This window comes from Benincasa hispida, chromosome 7 (assembly GCF_009727055.1).
Source record: "Benincasa hispida cultivar B227 chromosome 7, ASM972705v1, whole genome shotgun sequence".
Lineage (NCBI taxonomy): Eukaryota > Viridiplantae > Streptophyta > Magnoliopsida > Cucurbitales > Cucurbitaceae > Benincasa > Benincasa hispida.
Window position 1 is genome coordinate 17,247,436 of NC_052355.1, and position 22,870 is coordinate 17,270,305.

Consider the following 22,870-nt stretch of genomic DNA (forward strand, 5'->3'; position numbering starts at 1 on the left):
ACTTTCTTACCTGTTGTCATGTTGAAGTCTATCAGGATTCTCCTATCCATAACCACATTTTATGATTATGAAATATGGAAAATGGACGTCAAGACTGCCTTTCTTAATGGTAATCTTGAGGAGACCATCTATATGACTCAACCAGAAGGGTTCGTTCGTTCCAGATCAAGAGCAAAGAGTTTGCAAGCTTAATAGGTCCATTTATGGGCTAAAACAAGTATCTAGATCTTGGAACATCAGATTTGACACTGTTGTCAAGTCATTTGGCTTTGACTAGAACGTTGATGAGTCTTATGTTTACACGAAGATCATCAACAGCTCAATAGCTTTTCTGGTACTATATGTGAATGATATCCTACTCATTAGGAATGATGTAGAGTATCTGACTGACATTAGAGTCGGCTAGCTGCCCAGTTCTAAATGAAAGATTTAGGTGAGACACAGTATGTTCTCGAGATCCAAATTATTCGAGATCGCAAGAACAAATGGTTAGTCTTGTCTCAGGCATCGTACATTGATCAAATGTTGATCAGGTACAGGATGCAGGATTCCAAGAGGAGTTTGTTACCCTTCAGGCATGGAATCGTTCCGTCTGAGGATCAACATTTGCTTCTGCTATAGGAAGCTTGATGTATGCAATGTGTACTCAACCTGTCAGTCAGTATCAGTCCAATCCAGGATTTGATCACTAGACAGCGATCAAGACAATCCTCGAGTATCTTCAAAGAACGAGAGATTACATGCTTATATATAGAAATAAGGATCTGATTCTTATAGGATACAACGTTGTTAATCCCTTTACAAAGACCCTCACAACTAAAGTGTTCAAGGGTCACCTAGAGAGTCTAGGATATATTCTAGTTTATTGTATATAACCTAGCTCTGATACCAATTTAAAAAAATCGGACACAAGATTTCCATGAGCAACGAAAGAACGATAATTCCAAATTATAAATAGTAAATACTATAATAAAGAGAATTGAAATAGTAATATTGTAGTTCATTATAGAATATAATAATTAGAAATACTATCAATTATGATTGATGTCCCAAACATAAAATCTATAATATTCCACTCAAGTTAATGGCCCAAATATCCTTTTCTCCGAAATTATTACTTTATCCTTACTTTTTTTCTCTTTTGAAAGGTTGGAAGAATGACCTCAAACTAAAACATTATGAGGTAATCAAAATGCACAATTAACACAAACAATATTCTAAGACTAGTTCTCTTTTAGAAATTACATAATGACAATTTTACCCCTGCTGTATAAAAAAACATTAGCCATGGAAAAGGCAAAGTTCTCACACAACTGCGTGGAAGAAGCATTGTTTGAGGAAAACACCACCCACAGACTGTCTGTACATGAATTAGCTTTAACTTATTCTGGAAGATTGTTACAAGACGACGACGAACAAGCAGAATGATGAAAGGAAGGAAAAAAAAAAAAAAAAAAAAGGAGAAATAAGCAAACGAACTGAACCTCCATCTAGGTACTTTCCCCTTTTTACCCACTATGGCTTCAACAAAAAAATAACACAACCACATGGGTAAAAATGTTCCCTTTTACAAAATGGAAAGAATAGCTCAGCCAAAAACTGAGCTCATCTCAATTTTCTTTTATAAACCAACCGTCCCCAACCACACAGCTAATTGAAAAAAAAGAAAAAAAGTCTTTTAGACCAAACTCTACTATGATATACAATTTTACAAACTACACAAAATCTCATCCATAACTGAGAACCACTGTATATAATGGAGAGCATATAATCATAACTGTAATTGCCCTGGCCCTCTCCTTGATCTTGAAGGAGGCCTGTTTATCTCCGCTACTGCAGCTGAGGCTGGTGCCGGAGCCGAGGCCGGGGCTGACACCGGCCACTTTGTTTCTTCTGGGATTTCAACCCCCTGCATAGTAATGGGAGATTTTTAACTGAAAAAAATTTAAGCATGTTTATGAACGGAAAGAATTTTTGGGAGTAAACTTATCGAACAGAGCAAAATGTGGTGTTTTTTTATTTGATGTGACATATGAACTTTAGACCCCACTTTAATATAGAGAGATGGTTCTAAAACATTTTACAGAGAAAGAAAACTGTCACGGTACTTTAAGCAGCAGTATCCTATTGCCACTCTCTCATGCTCAATCTCTTAAGTCATTACGGATAACCCAATTTTTACACTCCATTCAGTAACCATTCGTTTTTTTTTTTTTTTTTTAAATCAAGTCTATTTTCTCTTATTTTCTTACAATGATTTGCATCTTTCTTTGAGTACAAAAGATGAATTCTAAGCCAAATTCCAAAAACAAGAACAAGTTTTTAAAAACTACTTTTTTTTAATTTTCAAAATTTAACTTGGTTTTTAAAAACATTAATAAAAAGTAGATAAGAAAGCAAGAAATTTAGGTGGAAGGAGTATTTGTAGGCTTAATTTTCAATAAAGGAAAAAATTACCAAACAGAGCCTAATGTTTCAGTTTCTAATGAAACCTCACTTTTGTTTATGGTAGTATAAGAAGGTATGAATTATATTCAGTACTTTCCAGACCATCACTATAAAAGCTCCACTCGATAGAATTGAAAACTTCAAACAAAGCTGGTAAATGACAGGAATGCTAGTAAAGCTAAAGGAATTAGAAAACAATGCATTTATGTCAACAAACCGTTATTGGTAGCGGAGGTGGAGTACTGGTCCGTGACAGTGTCTGCTCTTTTTCATGTAAGCGATGTTGATGCTGCATGTGCTCGAATTGTTGTAGCCTAGCAGCAAAGTTAATTCCTTTACGAGAGTTCCCAGCATCCTGGCTTACATCACCATCTTCGTTTATATTCAACCCAGACATCATTACAGAGTAGGAGTTCCCGGATGATAATTGGTTGAAGTGCTCACCACTAAACGAGTACGGAGGCACTGTTTTGAGACGTGTTCGTAGTATCTTAAAGGCAGCACTTTGCTGTGTTTGTACGTCAAACCATAGGTAAAAAAGATCAATTAATGCATCACAAGAATATCACTATTCATCATTACAGAAGCAAACATTATGTAATTTCGACAACATTTTTTATGTCTCCTTTTTAGAATTGCACAGGTAAAGTTCAGAAGCAAAGAACCTATTCAAGTATTTACTAGTATATCAAGTTCATCAGCTCGTAAATTTACATCGCTAATTTTATTCTCCCACTAGAACCTCTTCTTTTTATATATAGGAAGCAAAAGGAATATATTCTAAAAGAGAACAAGAACATCCTATTCCTAATGACTGGGTAGAGAGACCCCTCTCGTCCCCCACCAAGGGGAAAAATACACAATTCACAAGTAATCATTAGGAGGCTGTAGTTACAAAAGAATTTTGTATGTAAAAGATCTACCAAGACGCATTATGTACTAACACCTTTTTTGGATATGCATGATTCGAAGACTAGTATAAACTTCAACACCTGAAGCTTACGGAGAGTTACAGCATATTACTTTTTTCAAATATAGCATAAGTGTGACTTTTCTAATTGTATCATATATTATATTCAAATTTGAGTTCAATTTGGATTGTGCTATTTTTGTAAGATTTCAAGCTCTCTACTATATTTGAAAATGCATATTTATTTTTCGCTAATTATGCAAATGCAAATGTCTCTTAAAATAATGCCCATTATCATAAACTATGAAAATGGCAAATCCAATAACGAGAACACATCTTGTAATTAAGAAAAAGAATATGAAATAGATATTGCTGGGCAAAGAACATAAGCCAACATCATCCTAGCTCAAGAATCAATTCTAAAGAGAAATTGGAGCCTTTCTTTTCACGACAGATATACTAGCTATTAGGGAGCCTTGCCATTTAGATCACGTAACTGTTCTGCCACCCATCACACACACACATACACACATACACTCATACATACATATATATAGACATATATATACATATATATATATACATAAAGGAAGGAAAAAAAAAGAAAGAAAAAGGAGCGACTGAAGTAACAAGGCATACCTGGGGAAGTAACATTAGAAGACCGTATAATGCTTTTAACAGCCACATATATCTTCCAGGTTCAAGAAGCTGCAAGAATCCCAAAGATATATCCAATTTAAGAAGAAATAAACAATGCAAGATACCTAAAACAAAAATATTGCATTTCCCAAAAGACAAAACAACCAAGGAAAACATGAAGCCTGCTTTACAAAAGAACATCCAGTTGGAATGAATAACAAGAGGAATGTTTAAACTGCATTGATTGTGAGAGTATTGTTGTGTTCTTTCCGTTGCATACTTCCAAAAGTTTTTTCTTAACCATGTATGACTTCTTTTTCTCATTCGAAAAGTTTTATGAGAAATTTTCTACGAGAAGGGGTAGGTGAAGGGAAGGGCTCTCATTTGGTTAGTTGGGAGATTGTTGGGCGATCCGTTAACAAGGGTTGGAGATTGGTAGTTTAAGGATAAGAAACAAAGTTCTATTGGCCAAGTGGCTTTGGCATTTTGCCCTTGAGCCCGAATCCATGTGGTGTAGGATCATTGCGAGTAAGCATGGCAACCATCCCTTCGATTGGGTGGAGAAAGGGGTTAAAGGCACACACCGAAATCCGTGGAAAAATATTTTGCTCGAGTTTCCCTCTTTCTCATTTGGTCCGTCGTATCGTGGGGGATGGCAAAGAGTCGTATTTCTGGGAAGATAAGTGGATGGGGGATAGTCCTCTATGCACTGCTTTTCCTCATCTTTATCATTTGTCTTAAAAAATCGATCGGTCTCTGATTTCCTAGTTTGGTCCAAGAACTTCGTGTCTTTTACTTTCGCAATCTGTCATAATTTGTCCAATAAGAAAACGACAGAGGTTGTCTCTCTTCTTTCTTTACTGGATGAGTGACCTTTAGGGAGAGGAGGGATATTCGTATTTGGAGTCCTGGCCCTTGTGAAGGCTTTTCTTGCTGGTCCTTCTTTAGGTGGTTGTTGGACCTTCCCCCACTAGGGATTCAGTATTCGATGTGGTTTGGAGGATTAAGATTCCAAAGAAAATTAGGTTCTTTACTTGGCCAATTTTGCTTGCTTGGGTGAACACTTTAGATAGGTTTGCTAGGAAGATGACTTCGTTAATGGGGCCTTTCCATTGTATTCTTTGTCAGAAGTCAGGGGAAGACCTGGAACATCTCCTTTAGGACTGTTAGTATGCCCGGGTTATGTGGAGTTACTTTCTGCAGGAGTTCAATGTTCAAATTGTTGGCCAGAGGAATCTACATGCTATGGTCGGGGAGTTCCTCCTCCATCCGCCTTTCAAAGAGAAAGGCCGTTTTTGTGGTATGCTAAGGCGTGTGCTATGTTGTGGGATACTCGAAGGGAGAGGAACAATAGAATGTTAAGAGGTAGGAATAGGGACCCCTGGGAGGTTTGGTCCTTAGTGAGATTTCATGTGTCACTTTGGACTCGGTATCAAAGGTCTTTGGTAATTATTCTCTTGGAAACATCCTACCTAGTTGGAATCTCTTCCTTTAGAATGGGTGTTTTGGTGGGCTTGGTTTTTTTGTATGTCCTTGTATTCTTTCATTTTTTCTCAATGAGAGTTGTAGATTCCATCAAAAAAATGTATGACTTCTTTTTCGTTTCTTTTCTTTCTTTTTTTCTTTTTTTTGCAGGACCTAATTAAACTACTTTTTCATAAGTTCATTTGGCTTTAGGCCGAAGGACAACTCATCTCACCATCCTCTTTCTTCCATACGAGTATTTCTTACCCCAAAAAAGAAAGGAAAAAAAACACAACCAACAACAATTGTCATGACATTGTACTATAATTTCCAAACCTTTCCCATCACATGGTACAAAATAGCTGTAATGTACAAGTCCAAGAATGCATGCAGAGTTGATGGATCAAATGCATATTTATATAATATGCATACGCTACCTTTTACACCATAATAGTGTCCAATCAAATGTCAGACAAATGAAGAAATACAAAACAGGTAAATCAATAGCAAAAACCCAAGATATTAAAAAAAAACACTACGCAACGCGATACTACAAGATGATAGCTAACTTCAAAATAAAAATAATAATAATAAATAAATAAAAACTAAGATGACAACAAATTACAAAAATGTGTAACATTTTTGTTTTTTAAATAGAAATTAAAAAACAAAAATGTAAAAAATAATAAATAATAGATATATAAATTAATCCCAAAAAAAAAAAAGGTGAGCCAAGGTAGCCCTCAAAAACCCAAAACTAACCACTACAGTTTTCCTATTGAATCATCATTAAAATAACAGTTTCTGATTTTAATATTCATACAATCTCTCAGCGTGCACCAATTAAACTAGGAGACTTGTGACTAGACTGCAACACTACATACTCCGTAAATAATAATATTGAAACAGAAAAATAAATTTAGAACAAATTGATGATGTCATTGACATGGCATTGACTCGACTACAAACAAAATTATGTAATTTTGTCAAAAAGAATTGTGATAGGACATAGCCAGGACACTAAAAATGTTTTGGAAAATCTTTTGATATACTTTTACACATACTAATACTATAATAAATTATGTGATAAAAATTCAACATACACAAGTTTGATTCATTCCCAAGCAAATGTAAACAAGTAACAACACAAATGGATCACATCAGTTTTCTTCCTTCCCACCCCCATTCTTTCTAAATGTAAGAATAAATGTGTAAGAAAAACAAACGAAGCCTATTTTCTGTAAATGTTTTTGTTTTGCGTTGCTCCTGTGGTCAGGCTTGCCTTCCTTTAGGCTCTAATTTATTTTCCATCATCTTTCTGAAAGCAAGCTTTTTGTCCCAAAAAAAATAAAATAGAACGAAAAAGAATAGCAAGCACAAAAATTAAATTTATTCATCTAAATAGAAATAGTAAGAAGAGAATGAAGAAATTGCAAGCAACTACTATAGAATATCATTTCAAAGACTCAATAGGAAAGTGAACTATATTTAGTCATTCCGCACCTGCAGTCTTAGATAAGCAAAGACTGGAGTCTCCAGAAGGCGAATCAGTTTATCCAGCTGAACTAAAAATTTCACATTAATATCTTCCTCCACCAAAGACTGAATCACCACACTAGCATGCTGGTATGACTGCCATACAGAAGTAAAAAATAATATTGAAACAGGAAAAAAAAATTGGTATCACTCTCATTTCGATATTGGGATAGTTTGATACTGAACTCAAGGATTAACTCATTCAAACTCTACCTGTGCTAATAAACAAAGACTAATAATAGCCATTGGGGAATGACACCACGATGCATATAAAGAAACAAAAAGGTCCTTCCCAGCTGCATCCACCAATGATTTCTTTAAAAGATCACGAAGACCAGATAACTCAGAGGAAGTCAGCAAAATCAAATTGAGTGCCTGAAGAGAAATGAAAAGAGTAAACTTGCTGAAATGGAAAGCTAGCAGACTCTCTAACCAAAAATACAGACTTAAAGAAGAAAATATTTAAGGGGGAGGGTTCAAACACAACTGGAATTCAATAGTCAGGGTTTCAAGATTAGAAATTAGGGGTTGAGAAGAAAGAGTGTAACCACTTCAGCGCCTTTGTTCCTAACATTAGAAACAGTATGTTGAGATACAGTGATCATAACAAAAATCATATTTGAAACCATCCTGCAGTTTCAGATATGATTTTTGTTCCACCTTTTAGTGTTTGAAAGAACAATAAGCAATATGGAAAATTCCTAAATAATCACACAGCTAAAACTCTATGTTCCTATACAAAGAAGAGTGCTGGACGAGGGTTTTGCAATCAAATATGGTGGTAAGATTAATAAAAGAGTTGCATTCTTCTTGTGGACTACTTCTCTTAGCAGCATCAATACTTTGGACAATGCTTAGAGGAGGTTCCATGCTTGTTTTCTTTTTTGGTATCCGTGAGTGTTTAGACCAGCTTACACACCTCAACTAATCTCACCGGGCAAACCGCCTAACCCAATAGCATTTGGTGTCATAGAAACTCACGGGATATTAAATCCGAGATAGATCCAATGAATGAACTCATGACCCCTTAGCCCTTTATCAAGGTCATACTCCCTATTTACCACTAGGCCAACCTGTGATGGTTAGGAGGCTCCCAGCTTATATCTCTCCCCCAACATTTACTTAATGTGTTTCAGAAGTGAGGAAACCCTCTCCCATCTGTTACTTCACTCTGACTTTGCAGATAGGGCTTGGAATTTTTCTCTGAGCAAATTCAGCTGGAAGGAATGTAAACCTAAGTTGCTGGATAGGTAGCTGATTGAAGTTTTCTAGGGATTGTTATTTAATGAGAAAGCAAGAATGCTTTGGAAGAATTCAGTCCCTTGGCTCCTTTGGAAGGAAAGCCTGAAAGGAACTCTAGAATTTTCTCAGATAAGAATTCTTCTTTTTCTTTTTGTGGTTTTGTACAGCATACGGCCTTGGTTTGGAGTACTCAGCATAGGCGTATTTGTAATAACTCCATAGACTCCATCATCTAAGACTAGGTCTTTTTGTAATCCTTCGTTTGGGAAAAGGGATGCCTGATCCCTTTATCCCCTATATAGTGTTATTTGGCTTTGGCCTTTCAAATGAATCTCTTAGTTTCTCACACACCCCCTTAAAAAAAAGTAATTAAAAAAAAGACATTTATGCTCCTAAACACGCATGAATATTTGACAATTAAAATATAAATCATGTAGACTTTGAAAAATGCCATTAATTGAAGTTTTTGGCCTTATTACAACAGTGATTCATTTGTTCAGCTGCCTATGCAAGGTTTATAAATAATAAAGAAAAATAAATTGTTGAGATAGCAACCTGAACCATAATAGAAGCGAAATCCAAATCTGATTCTCCTTCCAATATTGTAGAAAGTTCACGGTAGACCCGTTCAGCATTTAAAAGTACACATAACCGGCGTATTATCAATGCACCACGCCTAAGAAAATGATAAACAACATATACTATGAAAATCAAAAAATTAAATATCAACACATCCGAATCTCTGTGTGCAACAACAAATAAGTAGAAGGGAGGGAAAAGAACCCACTTCTCCAGAAGAGAATTGTTGATCCGAAAATTATGCACGAGAAAGACAACAAGTTGGCGAAAATGTTGCTGATCTATTGCTATGCAAGCATGAACATCGAGAACAAGGAGCACCACCTATGACAGCATCCAAAATAATAAACAGCAATAATAATGATTAGAAAACCCGTAGATAGACCTTATACAGCTAATTTCAAACAGTCAAAAGATAATCTGAGTAATAGAACTCAGTTTTATCAGTACATCAAATTCTTCATCAACCTTGATCTTTCATAGTAACCATCGTTCAAAATCTTTTAAAGCAGCAATAATTAGGATTGAGACTGAATCTTGAAAGAAAGACAACAGAAGTTCACCCATGAACACAATGGATTCATTCTCTTTAAAAGTAAAGATAATAAAAACATGGGAAAATTAATAAACAATAATAAAAGCATAGGAAAAATAACATTTGGTCCATGAGAACTTAGTTTTCATTTGGTTACTTTACCACTAAGTTAAGGGTTTAGTTTTTATTTATTCCATAAGTTTCAAAATGTTACACTTTTACCCTTAACTTTTGTTTTGAATTTTCATTTTGGTCCCTCGGTTTCAAAATGTTACACTTTTTTCATTGAGTTTTCACTAATGCTCACTTTGTCCCTTGATGTTAATTTCCCTTTGGTTATGGTTTACTTCTTTTTGAGTCCAACCATAAAAAAAAAGTGAGGAATTCGAACCTCTAACCTCTTGATCAAGAGTATATATCTTATGTCAGTCAACCTATCCTCATGTTGGCAATTTTTCTTTAGGTATGTTAAAAGCTTTTTTTAATTAATTTTAATAGTGACATGACAACAATTACTAAGGTATTATTTTGAGCTATGTAAAATTCTATTAAAAAAATATTCTCTCCCTCGGAAAATTCTCTCTCCCCCTCTCTAACATTCTTCCACCTCTCCCTATCAGCACTGCCCTTCACTTTGTCGATCCACCATCATTCCCATCCCCCACTGTTATCTGCCCTCACTTTCAAATCCACTCCAAGGTAGAATGGGAAAGGGAATGGGTAGCAACAGAGGATCGACTATAGAAAAAGGTGGCAGCAGCAGGGAGGGGAGAAAGAAGGTTAGTGAGGCTGTGAGGGAGGGAGGGAGAGACCTCATTTAAAAAACAAAAACAATCATCCAAAAAGAAATAATTGTCTTACCATGTCACTATCACTACTAAGATTAATTATAAAAAATTCACATCAAAGTTTTTTTAAAATTAACTAACAAAAGGTTAACATCAAGGACCCAAATGAGCCTTGGTGAAAACTCATAGATAAAAGTGTAACATTTTGAAACCTAGTGACGGAATAGAAACTAAACTTAAAATTTAGAGGTACGAGTATAACATTCTGAAACCTTTGGATCAAATGCAAACTGAACTCAAAACTCAAGGGATAAAAGAAACCGTTTGATATCTAGAGACCAGATAAAGAACAAGAGAGATGGGGATCTGAACTCAAATCACCAAAAGAAATGATTACCTCATCAGAAGGATCAGATAGGGCTTGAAGAAGGCTGTCAAGTATATCATCCAAATAGATCAATACCTGTCCCAAAAAGGAATGAAGATTAACCACCCACAAGAATCCACCAAAAAGAGAGACCAAGAAGACAAGTGAAAACGGTAGATCTAGACAGATCAACAGTAATTACAATGAAAAATCAAACTATCTTAAGAAAGCTCAATAACACTGCTGATGTAAATAAATCAATAAATTAGCACAAGTGCTTATAAAATAATTAACGAATGTGAATGTTACCATATATATGAAGTAATTAAAACTAGTTATTAGTTACAACCAAGGTTTGAATATCGATGTCAATGAGAATATCGAGGTTCTGATTTTATAGAAATATCAATGTTGATGGAAATTTCGGAAAATTTTATTGAAATTGACATAAATTGTTACAATTAATTAGTGAAACTTTGATTGTAGCTTAATTAGACTATAATTGACCATTTTTAATCATCATTCCTATAAAGTAAGGAAATTTAGATGTATATTGTAATTTGTAAATGTTGATGTGAGAGCACAAATTTAAAAAAGAAATGAGAAAATAATTATGAAATAATATAAATTTTAAAAATATTTTGAGGTGAAATGATGTGATAATTTAATGAAAAAAATGCTGAGAATTGAGAAAAGTTGGAAATTAGAAAAAGTAGCACACTGACAAAGCTTATCCTTTGTCAGAAATGACATTGGCGTATGAAATTATACAATTGTTTTTTTTTTTTTTTTTTTTTTTTTTTTTTTTTTTTTTTTTTTTTTTTTTTTTTTTTTTTTGAAAAGGAAACGGCCTTTATTAATCAATAAAATTTAGTACAAGAGATGTGTACTTGGAAATAAAGGCGAATACAAAGAACCAAGCAAATGAAATTATACAATTGTGTAACCCGTTCCCCGTGTCTTTGTTTCTATTGCATTCTATCTCATCGTATCAAATTCTGTTCTGCAATATTTGAGAATCACCGTCAATACCTCGGTGTAGGTCCGGGATAATCCTTTGTTCCACAGTCTGGGTCTATTTACAACTAGCCAATTAAGAATTCTCAGATGTACTAGTACTAGCAAGTGCATCTTTGATGCAGTCATCGATTCTCCCGAGAGGTCACAATTACCGCGAGCAAACATATTAATGACGAGGAACACATTTTTGTGGCCCTAACAAAGCACTACTTGGATGCAGGACAAAGACTAGGTCATACTTCATTAAAACTCATGTGAACACTATTTGAAGTCTTTATTAAGGATCACTCAATTCTACATCTGTTAGATTTTTACTATGAAACTGAATACTACCACAACAATGTATTGCTAGAGCTACCAACCTTATTTGAAAGGTTTTTTATCTTTTGCCTACAGCTGGAAATAAAAGCTCCAAGTGCTTTCAATCACCAAGACCTTTGTCTTCTTCAGCAAATCAACTTGTCCCATTCACCCCATATTTACTTGTCGCCATTTTGAACAACAGTACCCATTACACTAGGAAATCATCAGATCCCCTTACAACAGAACACCCACCATAAAGATCACTGTTATCCCCGGACGCTCGGACTATGCCCCCAAATAGAATCCACCTCCCAATATTTGAGAAATAAAAGATGTGTCGGAAGTTGTTAAGAATGTAGTCACAAAACAAGTGTTTCTGTTTTTAGTCCTTACTTCTTCTTGGATGGATCTTCTTTCCCCTTTCCTGTGAACCCTTCCCTTGTATTAGGAATGTTAGCAAAAATGAAATGTCCTGAGTGAGAAAGAAAGTCCTGATGACTTTGTGGTTTGGTTGAGAGATGAGAAAAGTCAGAGTAGAGTGTAAAATCTTCTCGGTCTACAGGTCAGGGGTGGGTGGGAAGATTTCCATTGAAGAACATGGAGGAAGGAGGAAAATTAGATATTAGGCTCAACCAGCCCCCACTTTGAAATTCCGTAATTCATTGTCTGATAGAGAAACAAGGAATATTGTTCTCCTGTCGTTGTTAGGGGAGTTTAACTGCCCTGTAGGGAGAAGGGACATTTGCTTTTGGAGCCCTAATCCTTCTAAGGGTTTTTCCGATCATTCTTTCTTCCTCTGTCCGGTCAACCATCCTCCCCTGAGAGATTTGATTTCTGTTCTTAATTCTGGATAAACCCAATGGCAAAAAGATGGTTCTTGCTAGCGATCAAACATTAAAACTTCAGGTCAAATTCCTTCCTTCTTTTCCGCTTTTTTATTCTTTTTTTTTTTTTTTTGGTGGGGGTAAAAAGAAAAAATAATACGGAGAATGGTGATCGACTAAGATAATTCTAGGATAAGTAATAGGTCAATCCATATGTTAACGACAAGTCATCTCTGATTAAAAAAAAAACAAAAAATTGACAATATCATAGTCACCTCAGTTCGATGTCTGTCTAGAAGTGTTGATATCCAATACAATGCTTCAATCCTAGTAGCCTCATGTTCACTAGATAATTGTCTGACCAATCAACAGAAGCAACAATCATGAAGACATCCTCATCAGTCATCACAGCAAAAAGCATCAACATAATCACTCCACGTAACTCCAACGATGTGGTGCCATTGAAAAATATTTTTTTAATCGAAAAACCAAGTTTCATTGAAATAAGGGGCCAGCAAACATGGGTGGACAGGGGGGGCTATACCTCCTAGCTATAGAAAGGATAGCACCAACATCAAATCCTTCGGATGGAAAAGCCTTGATATTACGAAGTTCTTCATTAGTTTCCCGAGCAACCTTCAAATATAATGTAAACAAATCAGTTGCATTAAGTTCTCATAAAAACAAGTCCCCTCAAGGGGAAAGCTCTAGTCTATACCAAACCATACTTTATATATAAAATGAGGCTGAAGAGAGAAACTTTTGTATCCCTTTAGACTCTCTCTAATCATATTATTAAGTCAAAAAACTGACTCTCAACAATTAAATATGCAACTAAAAATAGCCAGACACTAAACGTTATAGCCATTTTAATTCATTCACTGAGAATTTTATAATTGAAAATTCTACATTTTTATTTCTAAGTTAATAATAAGGTCAGGTAACAGAATATTATTGTGCAGTTTTCCTTTAATAAAAATTTAAGAACAAAAACTTAAAAAATATGGTTTTCACGAAACTTGACTTCCTAGTCAAACTTTGAAAACAAAAACAAATATTTTAAAACCATTTTTTTTAGTTTCCAAAACTAAAAACTTAAATGTGGAAGTAGTGTTTATAAGCTCTTTTTTTTTTTTTTTAACAAGATTGATAAGCTTATTTAAAAAAAAAAAAAACAAATGGTTATCAAACGAGACCTGTTTAGGTAAGTGCATGTCGTTTCCTTCCCACGCCTTAATAATATGAAGAATTAAAAAGCACTACATGTGTTTCATCTATAAATCAAAGGGCAAGACTTCTTTATAATTGGAATCTTATCCAATTTATCATTGTATGTTTTATGTATACTTTGTGGAGTTAATAACTTACAGCATTTTTATTAGAACTCAAGGACACAGATGTATAACCTATAGAACAGATCCGGTTCAAGTAATGTCGTAACTTAAAGCATGTTCCGTTAAAACATTTTTCGATTAACATTGATATATTCTAGAAAAATTGATATATTGAACCATTGCTTACAATTCTTAGGATAAATATTAAAGTGTATAACATATGAATAAATATAGAATGGAAATCTTTTAAAAAATGTTTCCTCGTCCTATTAAAGAACATCAAATTTGAGAATGAAAATTACATTCTGACTAACAATATTTATCATTTTATAATCTTAAAGTTATTGTCATTTCGTAAGAGGAAAATGAAACCAACCTAAAAAGGTCGACTGACCGATGCCCACAAGGAAGCATTAAATCTCGCCACCTCTCACAATTCCTCACCATTCCTCACCATCCCCTTCACCTCTCTAAAAGTTTTATTGTTTCTCCCAAATACCCCACATACTGTCAAAGAAACTAGCATGCCACAACAATTTGCCCTTCTCCCGAAAAGGCAACCCCACAGCAAGTGATGGAGATCCTGATTGCACCATTGTGGGAGCAACACAAAGGAAGGGTGTCTCTAAACACAGTCCACAGCATTGACTCTCTCGTGAAAAGCCTGCCACACAAAAAACTTTACCTTCCTAGGAATTCTAACCTTCCAGAGGGAGGAGAAAGCATAGGCAGTCTGGGGTGGGGAAGAGATACATAACAACATGCAGGAGACAAAATGGCAAGAGAAGCCTCTAGAAGAATCATGGATCCAAAACCTAGAGTCCCTTCTCCCTCGTTCCATGTGTTGACTACAAAGAAGAGAAAGAAGATCGGCCACCTTTAACACCTCTCCATCAGAACAAGGGCGTCAAAAACCCAAAGACAACAAAGAGAAGGGATCTGAGAACGGTAAAATGGAGGCCACAAAATGTATTTTCTTACTCAAAAGATGATAAAAGTGCAAGAACAACTCAGGGCTTATCACTCTTAACAATCTTCCCAAAATTAAAAACTTGAGCCCTCTTCAACAGAACATCTAAGAAACGAAGAGAAAGGGAAACCAGAGCTTGTACTAGACCAATTGGCACCACCACCTACTAGGCTACCACCCACCCAAAAGGGTGTGGGCCATACCTAATCACAATAACTGTGCGTCACAAAGCATCAAGCTCCATGAAGAAATACCACAACCATTTAGCCAATAGAGCCTTGCTACATAATCTCAATCTCCCAATCCCTACACTGCCCAACTTTAACAGCTTGACCACCACCACCTCCCACAACCAAATGAGACCCTCCCCACCACAACCATTTAGCCAGCAGAGCCCTGTTACATAATCTCAATCTCCCAATCCCTACATTGCCCAACTCCAACAACTTGACCACCACAACCTCCCACAACCAAATGAGACCCCCCCCCCCCTCTAATCAACCTCAGGCCATTCCAACAAGAAATTCTTCATCACTCTCTCAATACTCTTACTAACTGAAAATAGAATTCTTAATAGAGATACATAACTAGGAATCTCATTCAACCAGGCAATCCATCCTCGTTTAGAGAAGAAAGCCTTTTCTCTAAGAACCATTTATGAACCTTGCAACACCAAATTGCAATTTTATTATACGAATATGAATCAAGGACTATGTTTTATCATATATTACAATTTACAACTACTTCTATGTGAATATTGATCCTCTTCCCATTTAAACCCAATTCTGTTCACCATATGAGTTTTAATATTATCCTCGCCTTATTAACACATTTAAGATTAATCAACCAATCATTTGTCAAAGAGATTGATAGAGACTTGATCGGGGAGTTCCTTTTACATTTGCCTTCTACAGAGAAATGGTTTGCAGGCCCTATTCTCTATTATGGGATCTTTGGGGCAACATTATACTTAATAGGAACCCCATACTGTAGCGGAGTTTTTGGGGACTTGGTTTTTCGTATGCCCTAGTAATCTTTCATTTTCATATCGATGAAAGCAGTTGTTTCTATATTAAAAGAAAAATACTGATTAAAAAATCCACAATAAAATTTTCATACAAATTCGTATTTTTTCTAATAAGAAAAATTCATAAATTTGGCGCTGGTGATGAGTACTATATAACATATCTCTCATATTTCTCAACTATAATATTATATTAAAGATAATAAAAACCAACCATAATATGGAAAACATAATTGATGATTGAGAAAAACATAAAAGCTTAAAGTATAGGATTAAATTAAGTGCATGGTGTTCGTGGCACAAGGGACAAAAGAAAGGGGGAAGATAAATCCTACCACTCTAATCTTCTCTTCTTTATCAGCTATGGAAGGTAGAATTGCTCCTAGAATATCAGCATAATAAGGTACTAGTTGATCTCCACCAAGTTTTACAAACTCGTTAATCTGCAAATGTAAGAAAACTATAAATTTATAAAAATAATGCACAATAGTAAGAAATCTCTACCTGTTCTCGATCAAACTAGGAAGGATCTCACAAAAAAAGTGAGACGTAGTCAAGTTTTTTTAATCTTAGAGAAGTTATAATAACAAATGATGGATGCTCAAGTCTAAAGTACCCATGTAATAGCCGTTAAGCGAGTAAATTCGTCTGGGGAAGAAGCCCTCTGGACCAGAATCTCAGCCATTCGGCCATAATCTACAGACTTCAAGAGTAGCACTGCTCGAGTCAGAAAATTATTAAATGAACAAATAAATTTTGCACATGCATGGAAGAAAAGGTAGGAAAAATAGATGACAATTATTAAATCTATTTCTGCATTTGCATGCTTGCATGTATGTCTTCCTGCTATTTTTCTGGTTTTGTTTGTTGTCCAAACAGGTTGTAATTATCAATAGTAGAAATGGGAAATGAATTTTCTTTTTATATAAGAAACCAAAACTCTTCATTCAAAATCAGAAAAATACAAAAGAGGAGCCACAACACTTAGAGCCAAAGGGCTTACAAGATGAACTACAATTAGCTTTAACAATAAATATGGTTTTTTAAATTAATTATTAAATAAATAAATAAAGTGCAATCATTGGAGGCTAATCTGGTTATGGGCACTCAATGAGTCCATGTTAGCTAAGCAATCTTACTGGAGAATTTTTTATCTCTTGGAGAAACTCCGAAAGAGCAGAATCAGCTTGCTGCCGGATTTCATGACTTGAATCACTCAACATATTAAACAAACCTGAGATTTATCAGGGATTTGTAAGTATCATAAACATTTAGCAGAAAAGAAATTATAGAAATATAGCTCTTCACACCTTTGATTCCACATTCAAAACAAAAAGAACAAATTATATATTAAAAGAAATTTCAGTTAACACAAATATTCACCATCAAGAAAATCAGGAAGAAAGCCCAACATATCAATATCTGGCACGCTATCAAGTACAGTGATCCATCCAACCAAAAACTGACGGACATAGGGATTTAGGACATTCATACGCTCCCTCAGTAATGGAATAAACTCTTCGATGCTGAAGAGAGATCACCAAAAGAAATATACATAAAGACATCTTCCAATACAACTTCAAAACAATGCTTCTTAAAAGTAACATTCAATAAAATAGCCAAACCAAGCACTTTGAGAAATGATGCCATACCTGAACTGATCACTTTCAGTAACAATATCCTGTTCCATTTAATTCATAAAATTAGTTAAAAACAAGAGAAATTGTTCATTAAAACAAAGAGGAGTTTGTTAATATTCAAGGGAAAAAGGGGAGGAGAAATTCAAAACAGAGAGCAAGGAAACAAGGCATCTCCCTCAACTTCTAACTTTTAAGAAGCTGTGCCAATTTACATCAATGAGGTAGGTAGAGTAAATATGATAGAGCGAATCTTTAAATGTAAAGCATTCGAATAAGAGGTCATATGTTATCCAAAGATATATGCATCTGCTTTATTTTCCAAACATTCTGGTGTTCCTCTCAATCCATAGTGAACCAGAGAATTTTTTAAACATGGAATTCTTAATTTCTCTTCTCTTTAAACTTGTGGCAGGAGGGAGTGAGTAAGGGAGTACCTTCACAAGTCGATCCAAGAGATGAGCAGCACTTTGTACATTGGCATCTGAATCAGCTGAAAGCTTACATAAGGCATCAAATATCTGGTTAAAAAAAACTATAAAATCGCCTCTGACAACCTGCAGCAATAGAAGTACATATTCAGCTTAGCCCCAAAAATACATTAACAGCTCTAACCATTCTTCTCACCTTTGCAATGTTGTATAGAGCTTCACATGCATAATAACGTACTCTGCTATCTTGATCAGAAAAAGAATTGAGCACAGGAGGTACAATTTGCTGGAAAGTTCATTTATAATGTTAGAAGAAAAAACTATAAGATAATAACATCACCAAAATGGAAGAAAGCAAAACAAATATAATCACAGAAAATGGCAACTTTCTGATTATATAGCACTGGAACAATTTAAGCATCAACAAGAAGGAAAAAAACCCTTAAAAATTACATAATTGAAGAGAGAGGAGACATAAATCAAGTTTCGTATGCCCTTCTCCCAAAATGATATACGGTGTAGCAAGAATCTCTATAGTTCAACAGTTTTAAGCAACAAGCTGCAGAGTTAGGACAACATACCCATCTTCAAACCAGTAAACTCTTCAGGTACATTTTAAGTAGACTATGTACTTAGTTAGAGGATATAACGGCCGTAGTCCATTGGCAATCATGATGAAGTAAACTATAAAACTCAATAGGAAGCCGCCTAAGAATATGCTAACCTCAAGATGTTGAGACGCATCAGAAGACAAGCCAACAGTTGCAGCAGCAAGGCCTATCAATCCTCCCTAAAAATGAAATTGAAAGTTTAAAATCAAGCAAATTCCAAATATGAAATAATAATAACAATAATAATGAACAGAAAATCAAGATTTCACCCAAAACCCAAACTCTAAAAGAAAACCTGAACTATCACAAGTATCCATTGTCATTCATCTCATACCTTCCTATGATTCGCTTGAGGCGACATAGTGAAATCGTTGGTCAGCAGATTGATAACCGCCGTAATCTTCTCGTGATCTCCAGCCGAAGCAAGTTGCTTCACAATTCCCTCAACCTAAAAGCACAATGCAACCCTTTGAAGATTACATACAATCAAAACCCTAGAAATGAAAAAACCCGATGAAATGGGTAAGGAAGTAGACCTCAAGAGCAGCGTTCTTCCGTTTCTCATAGAGTTTATCAGAGAGGTTTCGGAGCACAAATGCAGGAATAACAGAAAGAGCATCAGCCATATCAGAACCTAAGAGCACTGAAACGAATTCAACTGATCAAAGAAACCAATTGGGAAATATCAAATTCGTTTTCGGATCTTCTCCTGCTCAAATCGGAACATCGCTGCGTGGCAGTTTTCCAAATAACAAAGTCGACAAACAACTGTTGAAATTAAACACAACCCCAACAATGGAAGAGGGGGCAATCGGGATTGGAATTCGGACAAATTCGAACGAAATAACAGGAAAAATCGGTGACCCAAATCTAAAAATCCAATCTAATAAAGAACCCAATTGAAAAGAGAAGAAAAAAATTAATAAAAATCAATTCGCGAGAGGAGTTTTCTTTACTTTTTGCCCCTTTTTTTCTGGGTTCAAGGGGAGTGACTTATTTTATGCAAAGACTTCTTTTCTTTTCGTTTCTTTTACCCTTTTTTCTCTCTCTCTCTTTGTTTCGCTTTGTGGAACTGCAGCGTGTTAGTGTAGGAGAAACAACGCCAGTGGAGAGAGAGAGGTTAGGGCACTGCCACAGTCGCCTGCACCAAACGGACCCAATGACCTAAAGGCGTAATCTAGTCTAGTTGGGAAATAAAAAAGGAAAAAAAAATCACTTCTTTACCTTGAAGGGGTGTTTGGTCACGATAAAAAGTTGAATTGAGTTGATAATCATTATTTATAGAGTTAAATTATTTAGAGAGTTACAATGTTTGGTATACATAATTGAATTGGTAATTATTGTCAGTGTTTGGGAGCTGAGTTGAGATATCGGGTGTTGTTTTTGTAAATGAAATTGATTGTCTTTTTTTCACTATTGTTGATTTTAGTTTTCAATTGTACACGTATTTTCCTAACATTTCTAAGATTAAAAAAAAAAACTTATTTTTCACTCTCAAAACATAACAAATTCTCTTCAAAATATTCATATACAGAAGACAAAATTTTGACTTCAATTTTTTAAATACTCAAATAGAAGTGATTATTCCATTCAAAAATCCAACTTAATCATTAGTTATCGTAAAAGTTAAAAAGAACTGAAGTGTCATCAAATGAAATTATTGGCATTGTTTTAGATAAAAGGGATTTAAATGTTAATCTTAAGAAAACCAAAATCTTTCAATTTAAATCATAAAACCAACTATTAGATGGTCCTTTTTTACCAATTTTTATAGATTTATCTTTTTCTAAAACCGGTGAAATGATTTTAGAAATATTGATGTCTACTTTTTTTTACTATTATGTTGCATCAGTGTACAATTTTAAATTCCACTATTTGATTAGAATTATGTAATATTTGAAAACATCGAGGAATAGGTTGTTTAAAACATATCGTTGAACTTTTGTTTAGTGAAACATTAATTGGATGTCGTATGTAATATTTTTTAGATCTAAGAAAAAAATGAAATAGAAGAAGAAGAATTAGATTTAAAAGAACAGCCATAGAAAGAAAGAAAAATGAGGAGTTGAAAAAGAAAATGGAAAATAAAAACCATACAAGCCAGACAAAGAAAGAAGAGAGAAAATGAGATAGACGAACTAAAAGGCGAAAGAAGAGAGAAGATGAGATAAAGGGAGTAAATATGAAGAGGCGCATGAGAGAGAGAAATGACAAAGTAATTGAGAGAGTTAGGAGAGTACTGAAAACGTGTGGAAAAACGGGTGAGAGTGAGAGTGATAAAATAGTGGATAATTAAACCCACCGTTTTTATTTTTATCAGTGGTTGTTGAAGTTGGGCACATGAAGGTGGTAGTCAGAGTATGTCATCGAAGTTGCTTGTGTGAAGGTAGTCGTTGGAGTTAGTTGTTAGAGTTGCCGTCGGAGGTGATTGATGGAGCCCAGAGTTCTTCGTCAAAGTTGGTCGTGCAAATGTGGAAGTCGGAGTTGTTTTGTACTAAGGTGGTTGTCGGAATTGGTTGTCGAAGTGTCGTCGGAGGTGGTTGTCGGAGCTTGAAGTTGGTCGTCGGAGCTGGCCATCCGAAAGTGGTCATTGGAGTATGTTGCCAAAGTGTGGTAGCGGTAATCGCCAACAGAGACCGATGGGTGGAACCATTAAAAATTTTAGAGATAAAGAAATAATTGGGGAGAGTTAGGGTGAGTTGGAGTGAGTTGGGATGAGTTGGGGTAAGTTGGTAAAATACCAACTCAACCCTACCAACATTTAAAGTTGGTTGTCAAACTTTGAGTTTGTAAACCCCGAACTCTACTTTCTCTATCTAATTAGGTAAGCCATGCAAGTACTATGTTAGGTAAGTAATATTTGAAGTTATGACTTAATGTAAGGAAATAAATAAGGAGAAAAAGAAAGCTTGAAATATATGGATGAAGCCTCGGGAGGTCATAAGATAAGGTCTGGAATTCAAGTTATATAGTTTGGAAGTTGAAATTAGAAATTATTGAACAAGCAGGCAGCTGCTTGAATTAGGACCAATGATGAAGATTTGAAGCTCCAGATCAAACCACGAGGATTTTTATGCTGAAATTTTAAGGTAATGTTGTTAACACAATTATAAGCAAGTTTTTAGAAGGAATTTTCGTAAGATAATGTCTGGAATTCGAGTTATATATTTTGGAAGTTGAAATGGAAATTGTTGAACAAGCAGGCAACTGCTTGAATTGGGGCCAATGATGAAGATTTGAAGTTCTAGATTAAACCACGAGGAGTTTTACATTGAAATTTTAAGGTAATGTTGTTAACACAATTATAAGCAAGTTTGTAGAATGAATTTTCGTAAGATAAGGTATGGAATTCGAGTTATATATTTTGGAAATTGAAACTGGAAAATTATTTAACAATCAGGCAGCTGCTTGGTAAGAACAAACAAGTAGCTCAATAAGTTGGGTATGCGCGATGGGAGTAGGTTTTCACTTGCTTAAAGATTTAGTTCTCCAAAATTTTTCTAAGTACCCAATGCCCTAAGGTATGTGTTTGGAAGGCATGATGCGTTAAGTATAATAATGTGAGCTTGTTTTAAAAGTTGGTCTAAAAAAAGAGATTAATGTTAGTAACTAAAGTGCTACTCTTATGTATAGGATCAACACTCATAAGTGAAGCCTACCAAGCTTGTGGGGAGAATAGACAAAGACCCGTGAGTGATTAATGTTTTAAATGCTAAAAGTTTATACTTTAAAGATACTTTCATGCTAAGCTTTATGCGATTTTAAGCAACTTATTTCTATGATTGAAAGCATGACCAATGCATGATATTTATCAAAGAATGAGTTTTCTGAGTATGTTTTCTATTTCCAACACATGTTAATGTGTCTAAAGTTATTTCAGCATGATTTAAGTTAACTTGTTTTACAAAGTATGATGCGTGTGTTAGGTTGAAGCTAAGGTTCACTGAAGCTTGATATACTATGTTTTAACCATCCAAATTTATCAAAGTATATATGTTGGTATTTTCTAAAGCACAATGAAAAGGGGATGCCGAAAGTAGGAAAGGTGTCCTAAAGTGTTTCCTATGTTATGTTTGAAGACTTTATTTACTATGCTTTTTGAGAACTTGTTAGCCAAGTGGGCCAGATACTAAAGGTAGGGAAGGTATCCGAGTAAACTTATCTAAGGTATCAACGGTACTTAGTAAACCCACGTGCACGCAGGTAGT

General features: G+C 35.0%; 1 protein-coding gene across 1 annotated transcript; it reads right to left on the reverse strand.

Annotated features, from left to right (window-relative positions):
• Positions 1 to 1,466: 1,466 nt before the first annotated feature.
• On the reverse strand, positions 1,467 to 19,816 carry LOC120081426 (protein VAC14 homolog). The gene is made up of 20 exons (XM_039036274.1): positions 19,199 to 19,816; positions 18,997 to 19,110; positions 18,776 to 18,841; positions 18,248 to 18,337; positions 18,058 to 18,177; positions 17,636 to 17,664; positions 17,367 to 17,509; positions 17,123 to 17,217; positions 16,600 to 16,686; positions 16,319 to 16,426; positions 13,200 to 13,291; positions 12,931 to 13,012; positions 10,539 to 10,604; positions 9,027 to 9,142; positions 8,795 to 8,915; positions 7,211 to 7,372; positions 6,965 to 7,093; positions 3,998 to 4,066; positions 2,666 to 2,956; positions 1,467 to 1,909 (listed from the first exon to the last, which is right to left on the reverse strand). Exons 1-20 carry the CDS (start codon positions 19,286 to 19,288, stop codon positions 1,772 to 1,774), a joined length of 2,208 nt encoding a protein of 735 aa, XP_038892202.1. The 5' UTR covers positions 19,289 to 19,816; the 3' UTR covers positions 1,467 to 1,771.
• Between the last annotated feature and the right edge of the window lie 3,054 nt (positions 19,817 to 22,870).